The sequence below is a fragment of the Clarias gariepinus genome, chromosome 11 (assembly GCF_024256425.1).
Source record: "Clarias gariepinus isolate MV-2021 ecotype Netherlands chromosome 11, CGAR_prim_01v2, whole genome shotgun sequence".
Classification (NCBI taxonomy): domain Eukaryota; kingdom Metazoa; phylum Chordata; class Actinopteri; order Siluriformes; family Clariidae; genus Clarias; species Clarias gariepinus.
In genome coordinates, this window is record NC_071110.1 from 28311023 (window position 1) to 28335845 (window position 24823).

At 38.5% G+C, this 24823-nt stretch overlaps 1 protein-coding gene across 1 annotated transcript in view; it reads left to right on the forward strand.

Moving 5' to 3' along the window:
- The window catches only part of LOC128532817 (calcium-activated chloride channel regulator 1-like), a 53974-nt gene that overhangs the window by 27645 nt on the left and 1506 nt on the right, over positions 1-24823 (forward strand). The window contains exon 14 of the mRNA XM_053506919.1: positions 2846-3100. Coding sequence (XP_053362894.1) covers positions 2846-3100 — 255 coding nt within the window. The remainder of the gene's footprint in view (positions 1-2845; positions 3101-24823) is intronic.

Below are 24823 nucleotides of genomic sequence, written 5' to 3' on the forward strand. Positions count from 1 at the left end.
TGAGTCTATTTTTAAACTGGAAAACTGTGTCTGAGCCCCGAACACTGTCTGGAAGGCTATTACAAAGCTTTGGAGCTAAATATGAAAAAGCCCTACCCCCTTTTGTAGATTTTGAAATTCTGGGAATTACAAAAAGTCCAGAGTTTTGTGATCTAAAGGAGCGTGGTGGATTATAGCGTATCAAAAGGCTGATTAGGTATGTGGGAGCTAAACCATTTAAAGCCTTGTATGTAAGTAATACTATTTTGTAATTAATTTTAAACTGGACAGGTAGCCAGTGCAGGGATGATAATATTGGGGTTATATGATCATATTTTCTGGATCTAGTGGGAACCCTGGCAGCTGCATTTTGGACTAACTGAAGCTTGTTTATTGAGGATGCAGGTCAACCACCTAGTAATGCATTACAATAGTCCAGTCTGGAAGTCATGAATGCATGAACTAGCTTTTCTGCATCAGATACGGATAAGATGATCCTAAGTTTGGCGATATTTCTAAGATGGAAAAAGGCTGTTTTTGTGATATTGGAAATATGATTTTCAAAGGACAAGTTAGTGTCTAATATTACGCCCAGGTCTTTTACTGTTGAGCTAGTAGTAACAGTACATCCTTCTAAATGCAGGCTGAATTATAAAAGCTGTTGTGTGCTGGTTTTTGGGCCGATGAGTAATATCTCTGTCTTGTCTGAGTTTAGTAAAAGAAAGTTATTAATCATCCAATCTTTTATGTCCTGGACACACTCAGTTAATCTAGACAACTTAGGTATTTCATCTGGTTTTGTTGAGATATATAATTGGGTATCATCAGCATAACAATGGAAACTAATCCCATGTCTTCTAATGCTGTTACCCAAGGGAAGCATGTATATTGAGAACAGCAGAGGTCCTAAAACTGACCCTTGTGGGACCCCATATTTCACTGGCAGTACACCAGACAGTTCTCCATTTAGATCTACAAAATGGTATCGATCAGACAGGTATCAAAGATTTTCGGTAACTACACTGAGTGTAACATCTGCATAGTGACACTAAACAGCTGAACAACTTCACTTTTCAGTTTACCTCCGAGAAACGAAAGCTGTATTTTGTTTGTTTATATTTAGAATGTTTATAAAAGTACACAAAGTAGGCGCGCGCACACACACATACACATCCACACACACACACTTCCCCTGAGCCCTTGGTCAACATCTAATCACCGTCGATATGCAAATGAGTCAAGACGTAGCCTAACGTGGTGTCGTGTCGGATTTCAGCGGTCACGGAGAGGAAAGACTTTGAAGCAGTTGCAGCGTTTTTTCAGTCACAACAAGCACAGCGATGAGTCCAACCATCAAGAAGGACATCAAAAGCTTTGTGGCATCTTGTAATATTTGTGCCAGAAATAAGACAACAAATCGTCCACCTGAGGGACTCCTAAGACCCCTTCCCATTCCCCATCGCCCTTGGTCTCACATCTCACTGGACTTTATAACCGGTTTGCCACCTTCCGACAATAATACCTGCATTTTAACAGTTGTTGACCGGTTTTCTAAGTCAGCCTATATATCTTTACCCAAGCTTCCTTCTGCCAAGGAAACAGCTGAACTTCTTACATTTTCAGAATCCACAGCATCCCATCGGATATAGTCTCGGACAGGGGCCCACAGTTTTCTGCACAATTTTGGAAAGCCTTCTGTGCCCTCATCGGCGCCACCCCCAGCCTCTCATTGGGGTTTCACCCTCCGAGCAATGGCCAAACCGAGAGCATGAATCAAGAATTGGAGAAATCTCTGAGATGCATGACCTCACAGGAATTGAATATGCGCATAACTCGCTCCCCACTTCGTCCACAGGCATGTCACCTTTTCAGTGCTGTCTCGGCTATCAACCACCACTGTTCCCCACCCAGGAGAAAGAAACTGCTGTCCCTTCAGCTCAAGCTTTCATCCGTCATTGTAAAAGGACATGGAAACGAGTTCGCGCTCAATTACAACGTTCCATGACTATCTTTCAGCACAAGGCCAATCTCCACCGCTTAGCCGCTCCAGCTTACCGTGTTGGACAAAGAGTTATGCTCTCCACAAGTAACCTACCGCTCAAGAATCTAACTTTCGCCTAGATTCATCGGGCCTTTTACAATCTTTTGTGTCATTAATCAATGCTCAGTCAGACTGGCACTGCCATTATCTATGAGCCGAATTAACCCCACGTTCCATGTCTCCCATGTCCGCCGGTTGGTCCCGTGTCCAGTTTCTCCCTGCTTTAAACCTCCGACCACGCTCTGTTTTCACGACCACGTCTTTGTCTCACGCTACGGATGTTTTGCCATCACGGATTTACTGTTGCTGACCCTCGGATCTCGGCACTTCCGCATTCCTGCCACAGTTATATTAAGTCATAATATACTCAGTAGTCAGTAGCGTCATTTTAATTTCGCTTTATAGTGGTGGTATAGTTTTTATTATGATTCATTTAGGGCTCAGTCAAACATTGTTAAATTCCTTAATGGCCGGTTATTAAAATGTTATTATGTCAATAACACTTCTTTATTGTTAAAATGTGCCAGAGAGTCGTTTTCATGACCTCGATAACGACCTTATTGTCAAAAAGTGCTGTAGAATTGTTATCATGTTCTTCGGAATTTGTTTAAATAGTTAATGACTCGATTTGGGGTTGATACAATTTACCGAACTTTACCGAAAAATTATTGACCCTTAATTTATTTGTAAGTGGGCAAACTTACAAAATCTACAGGGGATAAAATAATTATTTTTTCCACTGTACAAAAGAGGTTCTAGCCTAAGAGTATTTACTCTTACCGTATAAATCAAATCTCTAATAGTAATTTTGCATTTTTGTTTAAGCCCAGTCCTACGAAATCAGATGGAGTAAAGATTTTAAGATGCTTCAACACAACTTTAGCAGCACTAATTTACTCAACACATCAGCACTTCAGCCTCAGGAGTCAGGATCAGCTGAGCAACACTCTTTCCAGCTTAACAGTACCATTAAAAATGGCACCATGCTCTTCTTTGCTGTTTGGACATTTGACAAACAGTCAGCAAAGTCTGAGGTATCAAACATTGCTCATGCAACAAAGTATTCTGATCATAGAACAGGTGAGTCTTATACATAAGAAATATTTTTTACTTAGTATTTTTATACTTAATGATATTCTCTCTCTCTTTCTCTCTCTTACCAGCTCTCTATCGATCTCTCTCTTGAACTAACAAAACTATATTTTTAGATTGTGATAACCTCTGCCCTACCTTAGCAAATCCCTTAATTCCAGTCAATCTACAGTAAATAAGGGTGTCTGTCAAATGTTACAAATAAAAATTACTTACATTTCCTTTATTATGAAGATGCCAAGTTTTAATTAGGCATCATATGACCTTAAACATTTTTATCCATCTGAATAAAACAGCTTATTTTTTTTTTAATGAACATCATGTGAAGATTATCTATATAAATAAAAGAAAAGGTTTGTTTGTACATTGGTCAGAACTCGCTCTTTCAATGATATCTTTACTGTCTGTATGTCTATTTCTGTCCGGCCAGATTTGTCACCACATCATGCAAAACTGACCGATTTTAAAGACACTTTGGCAGTCTTTTGGTATGCCTAAAGTTAAACTTGTACCATAAATGAAACCATAATGTTTAGTAGAAGCAAACTAGAAGTAGAAGTTTTGTGCTAGATACTTTTGTGCTAGATACTTTTCTATACCCAGTAATGAAAAAATTTGTAACACCTGTGCCTCCACGGCCTCAGGGAGGAAGATCGTGCTCTCCGGACTACTGAGCCGCTGCTTTGTCTCCCCCTGGTGTGTATATGTGTTTCGTTAATATTACTAAATTAGTGTCACCTGTGTCTCCCTTATGTGCTCCCCTATTTAAGCCAGTCGACCCCGTAGCTCCTTGTCCGTCCACCGTTCAGTGTGTAAGAATCTGTCAGAGTTAACCCTTAATACCAAGAGCCCTTTACATGTTCCTTAGGAGTGAACCGACAGTGAAGTCGCGGGTCGAAAACCCACATCCATGTTTCCAAGGAGGACAAAAACGTTCTGATAAAAAGACTCTTGATTATTGTATGTGCGTTTGCGTCCGACCCCTTTGTACCAGAATCATTACAATATTTGCCATCCCCATCCCAGTAAACTGGGAAAATGTTTAAATATTAGAAGTAGTAAATTAATTGAAACCTGTTATTTGCCTTGCAAAATAATCAACATTGGACTATTCAGGTGAAGGCCTAGTTCATGGATGTTTTTGAAAAAAAAAAAAATCCCCCCTGTCATCATTCACTTAATATAAAACATAAAAACATGCTGTCTCTGCATGCCAAACCAGAATATAGGTATATAGTCTTAACCACAAATGATGCCATGATGACCAATTAGGAGCCTGTAAAAATATTCTACCTGAGGATGTCACATGCTGACACCAAACAAAGGATATACATTCATGAGGTGTGTGATCCCTAGTAAAAAAAAAGAAAGTATGCTAAAAATATTAAATCCTATCATGCCAAAGCATACTTAAATGTACTTGCAGCCAGACTAATGACTAGTATACTTGAAGTTTGCTATTTTGGAACAACTAATTTTGTGTATTTAAGTTGTAATTAAATTGGACAAAATCACAATTTTAAGTGTATAAAGTATACTTTTGTGTGCTAAAGTGGAACAACTTTAAGTGTACTTAGTACACTTAAAGTATATGGCCATGTGTGTACTAACGTACATACCTGACAGTAATTAATACAGTTTAAGTATATATTTAATGTATTAAAAGTACATTACATCTATTTTTTTACTGTATTACAAATACATGATTAATATACTACGAGTATATTCTTATTGCAGCAGTAGCATGCTGTTATACTTCTGGTCAATTAAAAATACTAAATAAGTACACTTTGTGGTTAATACAAATATACTTTATTGTATCATACAGTACACACAACCTTCTATACTACAATATTGCAAATTTATTACCAGTACACTAAAAGTGTTTAGGATAATTTACAAATGCTAAATGCATTTTCTACACTATAACATGTTTTTGAAACACATTACATTAGTACAGTAATTATGAGGGAGATTTTATTTATGAGTTTAACAGATTTAATTTGCACAAGGTTACAAAAAAGCACTACTATAGTTTATTTGTGTTCAACAAAAGTCAGGTTGTCTCACAAACACACAAACTAAAATATAAACTGTTATGTGAACACAGACAGACATTAGTATTAGAATATACAGGTACAGTATTAGTTTAAACCTGGTGTGTTGATTCTAGCTGTTACACAGAAACTGAAAACAGGCCGAAAGCTACGGAGCCATTATACCACAAGCAAAGTACATAAGATTTAACAACAACACATTAGACAATACATTCTATAGCTTAAACGATGTACTTAATTTTAAACTACCTAACAAAAACCATTAAATTTACCTTATGTCGATAAAAATAAAATAATAACGATACCAACGAACGCAAGCAACGATGCAGCTTCCAGCCATTAATTTACACTAGAAGTGGAGGCCTGGGGAGCACATCAGACAGTCCGAATCTGCCCGCCTCCCGCTTCTGATTGGCTGGTGATTCTAGTCTCTGGTTGGCTGGAATAGTTGAGGAGCTATATCACTGCTGCAGTTCGTGCAAGTGTCGATTTATGGCTACGTTTACACTGCAGGTCTCGATGCCCAAATTCTGATTTGTTGCCTATATCTGATTTTTTAAATTCAATAAAATTTTATTTGTACAGTGGAACCTCGGATTACAAGCATAATTTATTCCGGAAGCGGGCTCATATTCCAAAACACTCGTAAACCAAATCAAATTTTCCCATAGGAAATAATGGAAACTTAATTTATTCATTCTACAGCCCAAAAAAAATAATACATAAAAATTATTAATACAAAATATAAAGTAAAAATAAAACAAATTAACCTGTACCTTACTTAAAAAAAATGTAAAAATAAATCCCGACAGATAAGTGTTTCCGTTTGTGCACGCAGGGTGTGTGTGTGTGTGTAAAATGTGCGTGCACACACACACACACACACACACACACACACACACACACACATTAATGGATAGAACGTTTTTAAAACCGTTTAAAAATTAGCAAGGAACATCCCTAGTCACACTTGCGTGAGCGCATATCAACAGGATCACTGCTGTAAAGTAAAACAACAACAACAACAAAAAACAAATAAAACAGCTCCTCACCTTTGAAAACAATCCCGACAGAGAAGAGTTTGTGTGTTTGTTTGGCAACCTGAGAGGAGGGGGGCTGAAGGGGGGCTCGCTCGCATTTACAGCCCCCTTCTCTCAGGTTGCCAAACAAACACACAAACTCTCTGCCTTACACAGACACAAACACACACACGCACACTCAAAAACACTACAAGCACTAAGACCCAGCAGGGGAGACGATAGGTCTCAGCTTTACAGCTCCCCTCCTCTCAGGTTGCCAAATAAACACACAAACTCTTCTCTGTCGCAACTGTTTTCAAAGGTGAGGAGTTGTTTAATTTTTTTGTTGTTGTTGTTGTTGTTGTTGTTTTACTTTACAGTAGTGATCCCGTTAGTATGCGCTCACGCGAGTGTGACTAGCGATGTTCCCAGCTCATTTTTAAACAGTTTTAAAAATGGTCTCTTTATTAATGTGTGTGTGTGTGTGTGTGTGTGTGTATTCACCCAGCAGGAGAGACGATTACCTACAATTCCGCTGCAAGAGAGAGAAAAAACGTTGGCTCACTTGTGATGACGTGACGCTTGGTTTCAAAACAAGAAGCGCATGCGTGAAACATGATACTCGGTGCTCGTAAACTAAGACAATGCTCGTTCTTCAAGTCAAAAATAATTAAAAATCATTGCTCGTCTTGCAGAACACTCGTAAACTGTGTTACTCGTAATTCGAGGTTCCACTATATAGCGCTTTTAACAATTGGCATTGTCCCAAAGCAGCTTTACACAATCAAAAGAATTATTTAATGTGTATGAATCAAAATGGTCAAATAGTCCCTGGTGAGCAAGCCGAGGGCGACAGTGGCAAGGAAAAACTCGCTGAGATGGTAGTAGGAAGAAACCTTGAGAGGAACCAGACTCAACAGGGAACCCATCCTCATTTAGGTCAAACAGAGAGCAGGAATTGATCTGCATTCATACTGTGTGTTAGTTGGCAGGCAGTTCAGCATAACAGTTGATGTTAATTGATGTTAATATGGAGTCCAGTTAGTTATTGAAAACTCAGGTAGACTTGTATAAAGTTCCAGTCCTGAACTATCGAACAATCCTCAGAGAAACAGCTGCCAACACCAGTCGAGGCCAGAACCGTCTTCTAGGTAGAGAGAACCATCCCCAGACACGAGACGCATCCCAAAGAGACACACGGCGCATCCATGTGACGAGATCTCCAACCAGAAGCGGGGCATTAGGATGGGTCAGACAGGTCCGGAGGGCAGAGGGAGTCTGGATCACTGGCACCTCAGGAACGACATGTGTAGCTCAACAGAGAGAGGAAAGGAGAGAGAGAGGGAAGAGAAAGAGCAGTAGAGAGAGGAGAAGAGAAGAGATAACAGTTAGGTCTGGTCACAGTCATATTATGTATAATGTAAATGTATATTTACTGTAGAGTGCAAGCAGAGACTCCGGCAGGACTAACTATGACAGCATAACTAAAAGGGAGAGCCAGAAGGAAACACAGACATGAGGGCTCCCTGAGATGTAAAGCAACCAATCACCTTACTGTCAACAAACCTGAGTGATCAATGAGAGTGGGGAGGACAGCATCTAAACATACCAGTTCACCATAATACTTCACGTCCATGAGTCCCCCAGATCTGCTCCTTTACCTAAGGCAAATCTATTTATAAAAATGCTTGATTAAATAAATAGGTTTTTAGCCTGGACTTAAACACTGAGACTGTGTCTGAGTCCCGAACACTAATTGGAAGACTATTCCATGATTTTGGGGCTTTGTGAGAAAAAGCCCTCCCCCAGTTGTAGTTTTCATAATACGCGGTACTAATAAGCAGCCTGCATCATTTGATCGAAGTAGGCGTGGCGGATCGTAAGACACTAGCAGTTCACTCAGATAATGCAGTGCAAGACCATTTAATGCTTTATATGTCAAAAATAGTATTTTAAAATCAATGCGAAATTTCACAGGGAGCCAATGAAGTAAAGATAAGATAGGTGTAATGTGCTCGTATCTTCTGGTTCTAGTGAGGACTCTCGCTGCTGCATTCTGGACTAGCTGAAGCTTGTTTATGCACCTAGTTGAACAACCAGACAGTAGGGCATTACAATAGTCCAACCTAGAGGTGATAAAAGCATGAACTACCCCAGTGAAAAAAAATACACTTTAGTGTATTACAAATATATTGAAATCCTTGCAACATTGCAAATATACTAACAAAAAATTGTACCATCAGTTAATATATAAAAAGTATACTAAAATCATGCTTTTACCAAATTTTGGAATTAAATTTTTAATATACTTAAAAATAATTGTATTATAGTACACTTTTCAAAAATATATTATTGGAAAATATACTTTAAGTGAAAGGTTGGTCTAATTTCCAAAGTATACTTATTTAAACTTGTTTTTTTAATGTATTTTTGGTATATTTTTTAAAAAATATGCTCGAAATAATCATTGTACAAACGAACAAAAGACTATTTTTAATATTCGTTATTCTCTGTATATTATCAGTTAAATTTAGATATACTTATATTTAGTGCACTACTCTCTCGTGCTTTTAGACTCATTTCTGCACGCTGAATCTGTCTCTCTCGTGCGCGCGATGTTGTATGTGATATCTTTGTATCTATTCCAGCCAACCATAGACTAGTATTCGAGCCCCACCAGCCAATCAAAGATTGTAGGCGGGCAGATTCGGAAAGTCCTCTCTCTGAATGGCTCCTCAGTCCTCCACTTCTAGTTTGAATTAACGGCTGGAAGCTGCAACATCACGTGCATTAGTTTGTATCGTTATTATTTTATTTTTATCGGCATATGGTAAATTTAACGGTTTTTGTTAGGTAATTTGTAATTAAGTACATACTTTAAACTATAGAATGTAGTGTCTAATGTGTTGTTGCTAAATCTCTTGTACTTTGCTTGTGGTATAATGGCTCCGTAGCTCTCGGCCTGTTTTCAGTCTTTGTGTAACAGCTAGAATCAACACACCAGGTTTGAACTAATACTGTACCTGTATATTTTAATACTAATGTCTGTCTGTGTTCAGACTACAGTTTAAATTTTAGTTTGTGTGTTTGTTAAATACAAATAAACTATAGGACAATTTTTTTGTAACCTTGTGCAAATTAAATCTGTTGAACTCATGAATAAAATCTCCCTCATAATTACTGTACTAATGTGATGTGTTTCAAAAACATGTTATAGTGTAGAAAATACATTCAGCATTTGTAAATTATCCTAAACACCTTTAGTGTACTGGTAATACATTTGCAATACTGTAATATAGAAGGTTTTATGTACTGTATGATACAATAAAGTATATTTGTATTAACCACAAAGTGTACTTTTTTTGTATTTTTAATTGACCAGAAGTATAACAGCTACTGCTGTAATAAAAATATATACTCATAGTATATTAATCATGTATTTGTAACATAGTAAAAATAGCTGTAATGTACTTATAATATATTAAATATATACTTAAATTGTATTAATTACTGTCAGGTATGTACGTTAGTACACACACAGGCATATACTTTAAGTGTACTAAGTATACTTAAAGTTGTTCCACTTTAGCACACAAAAGTATACTTAATACACTTCAAATTGTACTTTTGTACAATTTAATTACAACTTAAATACACTTAGTACAAAATTAGTTGTTCCAAAATAGCAAACTTCAAGTATACTAGTCATTAGTCTGGCTGCAAGTACATTTAAGTATGCTTTGGCATGCTAGGATTTAATATACTTAGTATACTTTTTTTTTTTTTTACTAGGGTAGGTTTTCTGCATCGTTTAGCGACAATATATTTCTTATCTTGGCAATATTTCTGAGGTGAAAGAATGCTATCCTGGTAATATTATCCACATGAGCTTCAAATGAAAGGCTGGAATCTATAATCACACCGAGGTCTTTTATTGTTGCACTTGATGGAACAGAAAGTTAAAGAAAGTTACAGAGCGATGTAGAATCTTACTTCTAGCTGTATGCAGTCCTATGACTAGAACTTATGTCTTATCTGAGTTAAGCAGAAGGAAGTTAATTAGCATCCAATTTCTTATGTCCTGCACACATTGCTCAACTTTAGTAAGCTAGTTTATCTTATCAGGTTTTGCTGAGACATATAACTGTGTGTCGTCAGCATGACAGTGAAAACTAATATCATGCTATCATGGGATTATGTTGCTTAGAGGAAGCATGTAAAGGGAAAAAAGCAGTGGGCCTAAAACTGAACCCTGTGGAACACCAAACTCCTCTAGAGAACATTCAGAATAATCACCATTCAAGTCTACATACTGATACCGATCGGTCAAATAGGATCTGAGCCAGGAGAGGGCTGTACCCTTAATTCCTACTACATTTTCTAATCTGTGAAGAAGAATACTATGATTAATGGTGTCAAAAGCTCGACTGAGGTTGAGTAATACAAGCATGGGTACACAACCTTGATCAGAGGCCAATAGGAGGTAATTTACTACTTTAACGAGTGCTGCCTAAACCCTGACTGATAGAGTTCATGTATGCCATTTCTATGTAGATATGAGCATAGCTGCTCCGCTACTATCTTTTCCAGAATCTTAGAGATAAAGGGGAGGTTTGATATTGGCCTGTAATTGGACAGCTGACAGGGGTCAAGGTCAGGTTTCTTTATAATCGGTTTAATATTTGCTAATTTAAAAGATTTTGGAACATACCAAGTGCTGAGTAAATAATTCATTATTCTTAACAGGGGTTCTGTTATTGCTGGTACTATCTGTTTAAGAAAATGTGTCGGTACTGGTTGATGAATTTGCAGAAGAGATGAGTGAAATTAGTTCATTCTCTTCAAGGGGAGTAAAGTATTCTAAGTTCCGATCTGACATGGCTAGTTTAACATCTGCATAACTTACATTGTTTGGTTTCAAAGCCTCAATTTTATGCCTAATATTTACAATTTTATTATTAAAAAAGTTCATGAAGTCCTTACTATTACATGATGCTGTTGTAGAGATTTCTGCAGTGGTCTTATTTCTGGTTAATTTGGCTACGGTATTAAATAAAAATCTAGGATTATTTTTGTTATTTTCTATAAGAGTGGAGAGATACGTTGATCTAGCTACACTAAGAGCTTTTCTATAGTATATAGCTCTCCTTCCATGCTATTTGAAATACTAACAATTTAGTTTGACGCCATTTATGTTCTAATTTCCAAGCGGTCTGTTTTAAAGAGCGTGTATGATCGGTATACCAGGGAGCGAGTTCCTTATCTCTAATAATTTTTCTTTTAACTGGAGCTACATTATCTAAGGTATAACGGAACGTCGACTCTAAATATTCAGTCGCCTGATCGAGTTCTGTGGGGTCAGACGGTGATCTAATCAAAGTTGGTAACCCTGGGAGATTACTGATAAAACTAGTTGATGTCAATGTACGTTTAGTACGGTAGCGCGGGGCTGTGCGTACGTTATTACTATGACACACTGGAATTGAGACAAGATAGTGATCTGATATAATTTTAGACAATGGACTTGTAAATAAATTTCTTATACTTAATCCGAAGAACATTATTAAATCTAAAGTGTGACCTGCTTTATGAGTGGGTGCTACTACACACTGATTTACTCCTTCCGAGTCCAGTACTCAATGCTTTGTCTACAGAAACGACTAGGTTTGAGAGGAAATCTCCAAATTCACTAAGAAATTCAAAGTACGGCCCTGGAGGTCTGTAAATGACAATTAGTGGAATCGACTGAGCTGACTTATATTATTTGAGTCATTTGAGTTTTATTAATATTTGTATCTACACTTATGTTACTATAGAGAACTTCAAATGAATTAAATTTGTGTCCGTGTTTTTGTATAATAGTCAAATTATCATTGTGAATAACTGCGACGCCTCCTCCTCTACCAGTTAACCGAGGCTGGTGTATGTAGCTGTATCCAGGAGGACTAGCTTTATTTAGAGCTACATACTCGTCCTGTTAATCCAGGTTTCAGTTAAACAGAGTATATCAAATTCCTAATCTGTGATAATTTCATTAACTATAATGCTTTAGATGCGAGAGATCTAATATTTAACAGTCCTAGCTTCAGATCAGAGGTGCCAGCTGCGCATTCAGTGTAATCCGAGTATGTGGTATTTATGTTAATTAAATTACTAAAACAGACTTTCTGAGTCTTTCTACATTTTTGCTTAGCTCGGGGAACAGACACAGTCTCCATACAGTGAACCCTGAGTGGCGACTCTATGCAGCTAGCAGTCAGTTGGTTTAGCCTGTTCGTCTGCTCCCTGGCCTGGGCTCTGGATTGTCACCGATTAACTAGGCCTCTTCTGAGACTATGAGCTATACTACAGGAAATGAGAGCAGCACCTTCCCGAGTGGGATGGACACCGTCCCGCCCTAACAGGCCAGTTTTGCCCTCAAAGGTCTTTCAATTGTCTATGAAGCCCACATTATTTTCGAAGCACCAGCTGCACATCCAGCGGTTCAGCGACCATAACCTCCTGTAAGCTATGTTGCCACGTCTCATTGGGATGGGACCAGAGCATACTACTTCATCGAACATCGCCTTCGCTAATTTAAACACATCTGTAAAGTTATTCTTGCTAACCTCTGACTGATGAAGGCGTACATCATTAGCTCCAGCATGTACCACTATCTTTAATCACTAATCAAAATTACCTGCTTTGTCCAGTGCTCTGGCTCCCGGGATACACCTAACCACTGCCACTGACGCCCCTAAATGCCTGGCTAATTTCACATGTCTCAGTATAGAGTCTCCTATAACCAGAGCTCTTTCAGGTTCCTCAGCAGGTGCATCACTGAGGAGAGCAAACCTGTTGGACACGTAAAGTGCAGAAGAGGTGTGCTCCGGTGGGCTAGCTTTAGCTTTGACTGAACGAGTATGCCGCCGAGTCGTCACCCACTCGCCCCGCTGTAAGGGCTCTAATGCCGAAGTCGGGGGCTGGTTATCTCCGCCTGCGGCACCCAGACTGTCCGGTACGGGAATAACACTGCTCTCACACTCTCTAACCCTCTCTAAAGTCTGGATGCGCTTCTCTAACGCTGATATCTTCTCCGTCAGAGTGCTCACTAACACACACCTATCACAAGTAAAATTACTACTAAACCACGGAGGAAGTATGTCTAAACATCCTGCACTCTACACATTAAACATGCTGAATATTATCCATTATATCGTACCTGAGTCGGGGTTTAGTTGTTTTGAGCTGAATTCCGTTTGTTGTTCTTAGAAGAAAAAACTTGCACGTTCTCCAAAAAACGGGATAAAAGGCGAAGCCAAATAGTATGAAGATGTAAAAACTAGTTGCTATTAATATTATTATTGTATAAACGAAAAAGCAATATAATTAAACGCTGATACAAACACGAAACTTTCGCAGCAACGATACAAAAACAGGAAGTTATGTCACATTTGTGTTCCCAACCTTGGCAGTTAGATTCCTTCTTTAACCGTCTGTTTACACGTTCTTTCAACTATGACTCATATCCGATACACATGTTTACACTTGCCATGCCATCTGAAACATCGCGCATACTTAAAGGGAGGTTCTTGCGCGACACACTAGCCAAGATAGACAAAGGTGAACTATGCTTGAGTTCACGAAATGTCACCATGGTTTTAAAATGGAGGAGGAAGAAAAATACGGCATAATTGCATCTTGCGCATATGCTTCATTCACCAAATTCTGATTTCTTAATTTTATTTAGCCCTAATTAGCATAAAAAAATTGCTTGGGTGTTTTCATTTTTCATGTCACCTGCGATGTTATAATTCCACATGCACTTCCACCAGAGAATAACATTACGTCATTAAACCGCGAAGAAGTCTCAGTTTTAATGACGTACAGAACACAATGCCTCAGGAAATCCAATCTGTCTGTTTACACGACAATCACATTAGCACATATCTGATTTATATCTGATTTATTTCCACATATGAAGGAGGCCTGAAACCGATCTCGAAATATCGGAATGCATGCGTTTTTTTCCTGTCTACACGGACATAGAACATATCCGATATGTGTCACATATGAGCAAAAAATCTGAATTTCCAGCCCCTAATTGACAGGCAGGAAGACTGACAATTACACACGTTTTTTACACACATTTTTATTTTTTTTTTTTTTTTTTTTTACAATTGGGCCACAACATTTACTATTAGATTAAAATTTGAATTAACTTTCTTAACACTTTAAACATTTGTTAACGGTTTAACTCAAGGTATTCATATCGTTGCGTACCAAATGAACGGAACATGACTACTTTATAAGGTGATTAACAGTCTATTTCACATATAAGGCACAGCTTATTGATGGGTCTTTCCAGGGTGCTAGTTTTGAGCGTTTAGTGTTTGTTCTTTTAGTACAGACCTCAAGTTTTTTTTTTAACTGACCTTATCTGCCTTTCCCATATTCCACCAAAGTGAGACCCAGCAGGAGGATTAAATATCCATTGTATCCCCTTTTGCATGAGGACGCCTTAAATTTTTGACTGATTCCACTGTTGGATAGCTTTACGCAATTCAGTCTCAGCACCTTTGAAGTTTGTTCTATTATCACTTCTCATAACTGACACCTGGCCTCTTCTGCACATGAAGCGTCGAATAGCATTTAAGCAGGAGTCTGTATCTAATGACTGCGCGACTTCAATGTGCACGGCTCTTGTTGTCAGACAAGTAAACAATACGCCATATCTTTTAACATTACTTCTACCCTGTTTGACCTCAAAGGGTCCAAAATAGTCTACCCCTACGTTAGTGAACGGTGGGTGATCTGGTGTTATTCTATCACGTGGCAGTTCTGACATTTTTTGTTCACTATTCTTTGCTCTGATCTTTCTACATGTCACACAACTGGAAAGAAACCTTTCTCACAAGGGAATTTGCAGTCGGAATCCAGTATTTCTGCCGCAATTTCGAAAGCATATACAGTGGAACCTCAGATTACGAGTAACGTGGTTTACGAGTGTTTTGCAAGACGAGCAACAATTTTTAATAATTTTTTACTCGAAAAACGAGCATTGTCTTAGTTAACGAACACCGAGTATCATGTTTTAATGCGCTTCTTGTTTTAACAACGAGCGTTACGTCATCACAAGTAAGCCAACGGTTTTTCTCTCTCTTGCAGCAGAATTGTAGGTAATCGTCTCTCCTGCTGGGTGAATACACACACGCGCTGTGTGTGTGTGTGTGTGTGTGTGTGTGAGATGTGCGTGTGCGCGCGCACACACACACATTAACGGAGAGACCGTTTTTAAAACCGTTTAAAAATTAGCAAGTAACATCGCTAGTCACACTCGCGTGTGTGCATACTAACGGGATTACTACTGTAAAGTAACAACAACAAAAATTAAACAGCTCCTCACCTTTGAAAACAGTCGCGACAGAGAAGAGTTTGTGTGTTTATTTGGCAACCTGAGAGAAGGGGAGCTGTAAAGCCGAGACCTATCGTCTCCCCTGCTGGGTCTTAGTGCCTGCAGTGTTTTTGAGTGTGTGTGTTTGTGTCTGTGTAAGGCAGAGAGTTTGTGTGTTTGTTTGGCAACCTGAGAGAAGGGGACCGTAAACGCGAGCGAGCCCCCCTTCATCCCCCCTCCTCTCAGGTTGCCAAATAAACACACAAACTTCTCTCTGTCGCGATTGTTTTCAAAGGTGAGGAGCTGTTTAATTTGTTTTTTGTTGTTTTTTTACTTACAGCAGTGATCCTGTTAGTATGCGCTCACGTGAGTGTGGCTAGGAATGTTCCATGCTAATTTTTAAATGGTTTTAAAAACGGTCTATCCGTTAATGTGTGTGTGTGTGTGCGCGCGCGCGCACATTTTACACACATACGCTCTGTATGCACAAACGAAAACCCTTATCTGTCGAGGTTTAATTTTACATTTTTTTAAGGTAAAGTACAGGTTAATTTGTTTTATTTTTACTTTATATTTTGTATTAATTATATTTATGTATTTATTTTTTTGGGCTGTAGAACGAATAATTTAAGTTTCCATTATTTCCTATGGGAAAATTAAATTTGGTTTACGAGTGTTTTGGAATACGAGCCAACTTCCGGAACGAATTAAGCTCGTAATCCGAGGTTCCACTGTAATTCCTTCCACAATGTCCGACCTGTTCGTGAATGTCTCTTAGGATTAAAGTTGTAATGTGTGAGTCTTTGGGTATAATGACTGGGTGTTTTACATGCTCAGGCATTGCCGACCTACCAAGACGTCCTCCAACTCTTAGCACTCCATCCTGAAGTACTGGATCTAGTTTGGAGAGACAACTGTTTCTTTTTATGGACGAATTACCCTTTTGTAACATGGAAATTTCGTCTTTGAATTTTTGGTTTTGAACGAACTTAATGACTTTGTTTTCTGCCATTGTTAAGTCCCTAATTGTTAGAGACTTATGGTTTTCTGTTATTGAGTTGTTTGCCTGTCCCTTAATCCTTTTTGTTCTCTGTTTAAGCATGTCCTTAACGCAAAGAATCCAGGCAACGGATCTTTTCAGCTTGTACCAGTCAGAGTGATAGTTAATCAATTTACTCACGGCATCTGTGCTCTCTGTAGTTTTTACGAGATTCACTGAGGCTGAGTGTTTAATCTCAATGTCATCCTCTTTCGTCGACAGATCGTGAATGTTCTCAGGCCATTTACTCTCTGTTTTTTTAAGAAAGGGGGGACCATGGAGCCAATTGTTGTTTTCTTGAATTTTTCACAGGAAACTTCTCTGGAAGCAGCGTCAGCTGGGTTTTTTGAAGTGTTGACATACCTCCACTGCTGTGGCTTGGTTGACTCTCGTATGATGGAGATTCTGTTAGCGACAAAGGTTTTAAAGCGAAGTTTTTCATTGACAATATATCTCAAGACAGTTGTGCTGTCGGTCCAAAACACAGAGTCCAGCAGTTCTATTTCCAGTTGACCTTTCAACATTTTGTCGTTGTTTACAGCAACCACTGCCGCTGTCAATTCCATTCGGGGAATAGTAGTTTGTTTCAGGGGCGCTACGCGAGAATTCCCCATCATGAATGCACAGTGTGTGAGTCCATCAGCATTTACTAACCTAATATATGAGACAACTCCATATCCCATTTCACTTGCATCTGAGAAGTGGTAAAGTTGTGCTGTAGTTGTAACTCCAAAGTCAACTGGTTTTACGCATCTTGCTACACTAAGCTCAGACAATTGATGCAACTCTTGTAGCCAGGCCCTCCATCTTTTTATAAATTGTTCGTGAATGTCATCGTCCCAAGCGAGTCTCTCTTTACATAACTGCTGCATTAAGATCTTAGCTGGCAGTGTGACTGGTGCAAGAAAGCCTAAGGGGTCATAAATTGAACTAGTGACTGACAAGATTCCTCTTCTAGTCACAGGCCGCTCTTTTAAACTAATCTTAAACTTGAGCGTGTCTGAATTAATACACCACAGCACCCCTAGAGCTCTTTCAACGGGGAATGCGTATTTACTTAAATCTAAGTCCCTCATGTCTTTGATTCTTTCATTCTCAGGGATGGAAGTTAGTAATGTACGACTATTACTTGCCCACTTGGTGAGGTGAAACCCTCCGCTTGCGCACAGTTTGGTGAGATTACTATATAGCGCAACTGCTTGACTATGACTAGAAACAGACTTCAAGCAGTCGTCTACATAAAAGTTTTTAAGTACTGTGTTGACTGCCTCGGCAGATGCATTGCTGCGGTTTTCTTCTGCTGTTTTACTAAGGGCGAAGTTAGCTACACTTGGAGATGATTTTGCACCAAACAAATGAACGACCATTTTATACTCGACCAAGTTCTGACTCACGTCTCCATTCGGCCACCATAGGAAACGCAACAAGTCTGTGTCCCTTTCCGGAACTGTAACCTGATAGTACATGGCTTCCACATCTGCCATCATGGCAACTTCCTTTTGTTTAAAGCGTGTGAGCACCCCAATGAGTGAGTTTGTCAGGTCGGGTCCCTGCTGAAGCTCGCTATTTAATGATATTCCCTGATAGCTGGCAGCGCAGTCAAAGACTACCCTTAGCTTTTTCTTTTGAGGATGGTATACACCATATATACCACACTTGCCTGTCTTGTCAACTTAGGTGAGGTGTGGGGACCTTGACTGCATGACCCTTTTCAAACATGTCGTTCATGAAGTTTAAATACTCTTCGTGAAAGGAGCGGTTATGCTTAAACTTCTGTTTGAGGTTCAGTGCACGCTGCATGGCTGTGCTTCGGTTGTTGGGCATTTGAGTATCTGCTTTCTTAAATGGTAGGCCAATGTAGAAGTGATTGTCAGTGAACTGCAGGGAGTTAGTTACATAGTCTAAAAACTGATAGTCCTCTTGTGACAACTCGGTTTTGTCATCACAGTTCCGTTCAGGAAAGTCATGGTTGTACTGTTGTATCAGCATTTGTTCTACACTTTCGATGGAAACTCTGTTGACTGCAACGCTCACTTGCTCATTGTCACACGTGCCTTCCTCGACCGACTCTCGAAGTGGTACATTTATGGTCCATCCAAGAGCGGTCTTTACTGCCATTGTGCCTGCTGTTAATTACTCGCCATGGTTCTAGAAGCCTATGTTCTTTGTTACCTATGAGAATTTCAACTCTAGCATTAATCTGAGGCAATTTTACTTTGCTGAGGTATGGCTCTTATCAATGTAGTGCTGTTGTGGAATGTTTTCCACTGAGGCTGGGATACTCTTTTGTGTGAACACTTTGGGGAGTTCAACAAAGGTGTTTTCTTCCAGACTACTAACCTCTAGGTCAGTAAGCACGTAACTTTCTACTTGATTTCTCGCGTTCATGGTGCTTAACATGATGTCAATTTTTTTACCTTGTACGTTTAATCGCCTTGCTAATGACTCTGTACAAAAGGTAGCAGAGCTGCCTGGGTCCATAAAGGCGTATACTTCTACTGTCTTGTTACCCTTTCTTGGACTTTATTTTAACAGGTACTATGGAGAGAATACAGTCATCTCCAGCCCCAGTACACGTGCTCGTTTCATGACTCACTGTAACAGGCAGTGTTTTAACTGGTTCGGTTTCGTCAGCCTTTACGATCGCTTGAGCTGTGTCTTGTGCTGCAATGTGTAGCATGCGAGGATGTTTCTTTGAGCATAACTGACATGTAATTTTATTTGTGCAGTCTTTGCTTAAGTGTCCATTTACTAAACAGCCAAAGCAGAATCCATTCTTTTTTAAAATGTCCAATTTATTCTTATATGTCTTATTGTTAAACTGGTGGCCATTATCTAGGGTATGGTCTTTCGCACAGAATGCACAAGGTTTAGTGAAGGCACTAATAACTGATGCACCACTACTCTTTACTGTAATCAAGTCTTTATGATTTTTACCAACCTGTTTTACACCGGTTGCAAAGCTGCTACCTCTTTTTCCTTCCATTTTGAGCCCTGGAGGAGGTTTGTTGCAGTGTTTTTTATCACTAGTTGAAACGTTCAGGTTGCCGAAAAGTGGGTTGGACATTACAGTTGCTTCTTGCTCTACAAATTCCATCAGCTGCCCAAACTTGGCTCTTTTCTGGGTGCGCCTTTCATGCATGTATGCATGGTTCCTTCATCTTTCACGCAATTTGTAGGGCAGTTTTGAGACTATAGTCCTCAAATTGGTAGCATTGTCTAACTCATCCATGTAATCGATGCTTGACATGGTATTGTAACATTTTACTAGAAACAGGGAGAAAGTTGTCAGCGACTTTCCGTCCTCTGACTTTATTTCCGGCCAATTGAGTGCCTTTTGCATCAGCGTTGTAGCGATTATTTGTTTATTTCCAAACTTGTCGTGTAACAGTCTCATAGCTTCTGCGTAACCACGATGTTCTGGCATGTGTTGGCAGCTTATCACAAGGTCCCTAGGCTGTCCTCTAGTATACTGCTCAAGAAAGAACAGCCTGTCCAGATTGCTATCAGTTTTGGTTTCGATGACATGTTTAAAGGCTCTTACAAAGGACGTGAACTCAAGAGGGTCACCATAGAATGGAGAATCGTTGCGCGGGGGTAAGGAAAGTTGCCTCTGACTCTTCGCAAACATCTCTGTAAGATCTGCCTGAAGTGGCATCCTACCCTGAGGCTCCACTATATCAGTGTTGCAAAGTGAGTGTTCGTTACCTTGGGTAGGCCGTTCCATTAGGGTGCTTGACATTATGGGTTTGGCACTCACGGGCATGCTTAAGTGGGTTGCTCGGAGGCGTGATGGCAGTTCGAGATATTCCGTTGCCGAACTGTGGTCGTAGTGGTCGTTGTGCTCCGGTTCGGGGGGGCATGCGCCACTCGTTTCGACGACCACGCTCCGTCTTGCAGGATGTTGTTTTTTACGGTCCTGGTAGGAATTTAGTTCAGCATCGGCTATTGGAAGCACCATTTCCATTTCCAGCCTTTCCTTTTGTGCCTTTAATTGTGCTTGTTTAGCCTTCAGTTGTGCTTTCAATTGCTCTTCCTCAACCTTTATTCGTGCTTTCAATTGCTCTTCCTCAACCTTTAATCGTGCTTTCAATTGCTCTTCCTCAGCCTTTAATCGTGCTTTCAATTGCTCTTCCTCAGCTTTTAATTGTGCTTCCTCCAGTTCCAGCGCCTGCCGATCTCCCAAAGTTGCTGCTTTAGCCAGCAAAGCTGCTCTGTTGGCTTCTGCCCTTCAGGTGCTGCTTCTAGCTTCGGATGCTGCTGACGTTAAGGACCTCTTGGATGCCGCTGACGTTACGCTTCTGTGCCTTTGGGGGGCGGGCGTCTTGCGCTCCAGCATTGACACACTGTTGTTTGGCGAAACTCCATCGTCAACTGTTTGGGGCAACTTAAAGCGGTCCACGACTTTACTCTTACCATGAATTCTGAGCAGCGCGTCAGTCTAGGGTGATACCAGTGGTGCTGATCGGTTTCGCGCTCTTTATCCTTTGCGCACGATCGCACTTTCACATTGCTTTCAATAAAGTCATTTAGCAGCGCTTTGTATTGGCGGAGCTTGGCGTTAACGTTATGCAAATTACAAGCATTGTCCATAAGTGCCTCTAGTTCGTTGTATATTACAGTCAACTGACTCCACTTGCCTTCTCTGGCGTTCTTCAGTTCATGAAGCTTGTCTGGAGAATCATTTTTGTTGAGCACCATCACCTGCTCAGATTTGACGATAGCGACGTTGTCCTCGCCGTGTGACATGGTGAAGTTTAAAGCAGGCAAGTCCTCTTGTTGCTTTTGGTTGCTCGTTGGCAGTCAATGCGCGTTTTTGAAATCGCTCCACTCCACGTTCACACTCTTAAATCACTTATCTTCATTTTTGCAGCGGAGCAAGCTTTTGACTTTACATTGTACGTGCATGTTATTCACAAGTTCTGACGTGTGTCTTTTGTTACACAGTGTCACTGACGACTCCAGAAGTTTCGTTGATTTCTTTGTCTCTTGTTTATTTTCAACATCAAAGTACAACGGTTGTTACAGTTTCTTGCATAAATCCACTGTAGTCACGTCAAGTCGCTTGCTGTGTTCTGTAGCTTCAATAGATTACAGTTACGACAACTCTACAAAATTTTACTGTATTCCTTTTAGCTTACTGTCTCATGGTCAAAAGCTTGTGTGCTCCACACCTTTCTGTATCCTTCCGTGTATTAACAACAACTAACAACTAACGTGCGTGATAGACATGAAACTACATAACTGTAAAATGATGTCACAGAACAACTCATGAAATGATGTCACATACAAATTATGAGTATGATACTTAATGCTTAACTAATAAACTGAAATAAGATAAACATATCAATCACAAGAATGAAATATGGCCCTTACATACCTGACATTGTAAACGTAGCTTATGACCGTGAGTGCATAGAAGAAAGATTAAACACAGAAATTATCTTGAACGTGCAAAAGTGATTTTCAGCGCGCAAAAACAAGTTTAAAGGCGCGCGCATGAAAGAGTAGTGCACTAAATATAAGTATATATGAATTAGTACATTTAAATTTTACTGATAATATACTGAGACCTTTGTATATACCTAATGTATACTTTCTGTACATTTGTACAATGATTATTTCAAGCATATATATTTTTTTAAATATACCAAAAATACATTGAAAAACAAGTTTAAATGAGTATACTTTGGAAATTAAACATAGCTTTCACTTAAAGTATATTTTCCAATAACATATTTCTGGAAAATGTACTATAATATAATTATTATATTAAGTATATTTAAAGTATAAATCCAAAATTTGGTAAAAGCATGATGTTAGTCTACTTTTTATATATTAATTGATGGTACAAATTTTTGGTAGTATATTTGCAGTGTACTACCGCGGATTTTAATATATTTGTAATACACTAAAGTGTATTTTTTTTACTGGGGCTCTTACAAGCCAATACCACTTTATTTTTCCTGGAGTTTTTGTGTAATCTGGAACCTTGAGTGTAACTAGGCAAATCCTCACATGAACATTCCAAGAGCCTTTCAAGTAGAATGAAGGCTATTATAGCCACAAAAGGAGTGCAAATATATATTACATTAGTGTACAACCGGGGGTACTTTTTTTTTTTTACTAGGGTATATACCCAAGTAAAAAAAGTATGCTAAGTATATTAAATTATAGCATACCAAAGCATACTTAAGTGTACTTGCAGCCAGACTAAAGATATATATGAATATAGATATATTTAAAGTTTGCTATTTTGGAATAACTCATTTTGTACTAAGTGTATTTAAGTTGTAGTTAAATTATACAAAAGCACAATTTAAGTGTCAAATATGTTTTAAGGTATCTGGATGTGTGTGTACTAATGTACATACCTGACACACTAAATAATAATATTCAAGTATACTGTAGCTTTAATGTATTATTATAGCATTTTTACTGTGTAAAAAATACACAAGCTATATTAGATATTATTAGATATATTCTTATTGCAGCAGTGGCATGCTGTTATACTTCTGGCCAATTCCAATTACCAAAAAGGTACACTTTGTGGTTAATAAAAATATACTTTGTTATATCATATAGTACACTAAATCTTCTACTGTACAATACTGTATTTTAAATGCGTTACCGGTACACTAAAGGGTTTTAGGACTTTTTATAAATGCATTTTCCACACTATAACGTGTTTTTAAAACACCACCTTAGATCAAAGGCAATTGAAACACATTGCATTAGTAGTGATGAGACAGATTTCATTAATGGGTTCAACAGATTTAATGTGCATAAGGATATATTATTATTATTATTATTATTATTATTATTATTATAATAGTCCTAGTCCAGTCCTAGTTTATTTGTCTTCAAGAAAATTTCAGGGTTTCTTTACTTTTCCTGCTTACAAAGAAATGAAAGGTTTATCATTTTAGGCATAGGTTTATTTTAAAGAGACAGAATATCAATTAAAAATTTAGCTTTTTGTTATACAGTATATACACTACCATTCAAAAGTTTTTGAACACTTGCAAATTTCTTTTTCTTTTGTTTAGTGATTTATTTTCTACATTCTACAACAATACTGGGGATTTCAAAACTATAAAATAACACATATGGAATTAGGTAATTACGTAACAACAAGAAAAACAACAGTTAGTTGTTATTTTGACACAGAGGTCAGCCTTTCTCTAATAGTTCTTGCAAAAACAGTATTGTCAAGTGCATTTGCAAAATCCGTCAAGCACCATAATGAAACTGGCTCTCATAAAGACCATCCCAGGAGGGCGAGACCAAAACCTACCTCTGCCGCAGATGAGAAGTTCATTTAGGGTTATCAGCCTGAAAAATGACCAATTAACAGCACCTCAGATTAGAGGCGTTATGAAGTCTTTACAGTGCTTTGGAAATTACACTGACCTTTCACTTAAAATATATTAATATTAATGTTTTTGGAAAGTATAGTATAATACAAATATTTTGAAGTATGATTTAAGTGTAATTTCAAAAACTGAAAAGCATGATCTTAGTATACTTTTCATATATCAACTGATCGTACAATTTTTTGTTAGTATATTTGCATTGTACTATAGATGATTTGAATATATTTGTAATACACTAAAATATTTTTTTTCACTAGGATACTCTTATATACAGTATTATATTTATTATATTAGATAATATATGTTATTTTATAAATGCCATGCCTTTGGAATAGGATGTTAAACAAGCATTGTAAAGAAAAAAATGGCAGGAGAACTTCACATTACAGCCCTGCCAGTTTGATCCCAAGTTTGGGTTACTGTCTGTGTAGAAATTTATATGTTGTTCTTGTGTCCATGTGAGTCTTTCTGTCACCCGAGATGGATGGATGGATGGATGGATGGATGAATGGATGGATGGATGGATGAATGGATGGATGGATGTAGGTGAACTGGGTGTGCTAAATTGACAATAAGTGCTGAAATTTGTCTTCATTCATCTGTGATAGACAGGATTCCTGAACAGATCAGACCCAGTATTTACAGTAGAGTCTCCAGATTCAGTGCATCCCTTACCAGAATAAACTGGTTAGCAGAGATGAAAGCTACCAGGAAAGTTTACAGCTGTATAATTTGTGCACTTCTGTCTCAGGACATAGAGTTGTTCAATTTATGACAATTTGTACAGCTGCTCTTGTTGTTTTGCACAATGCAATGTTTAATGTAACACTGTTGTCATAATATTGCA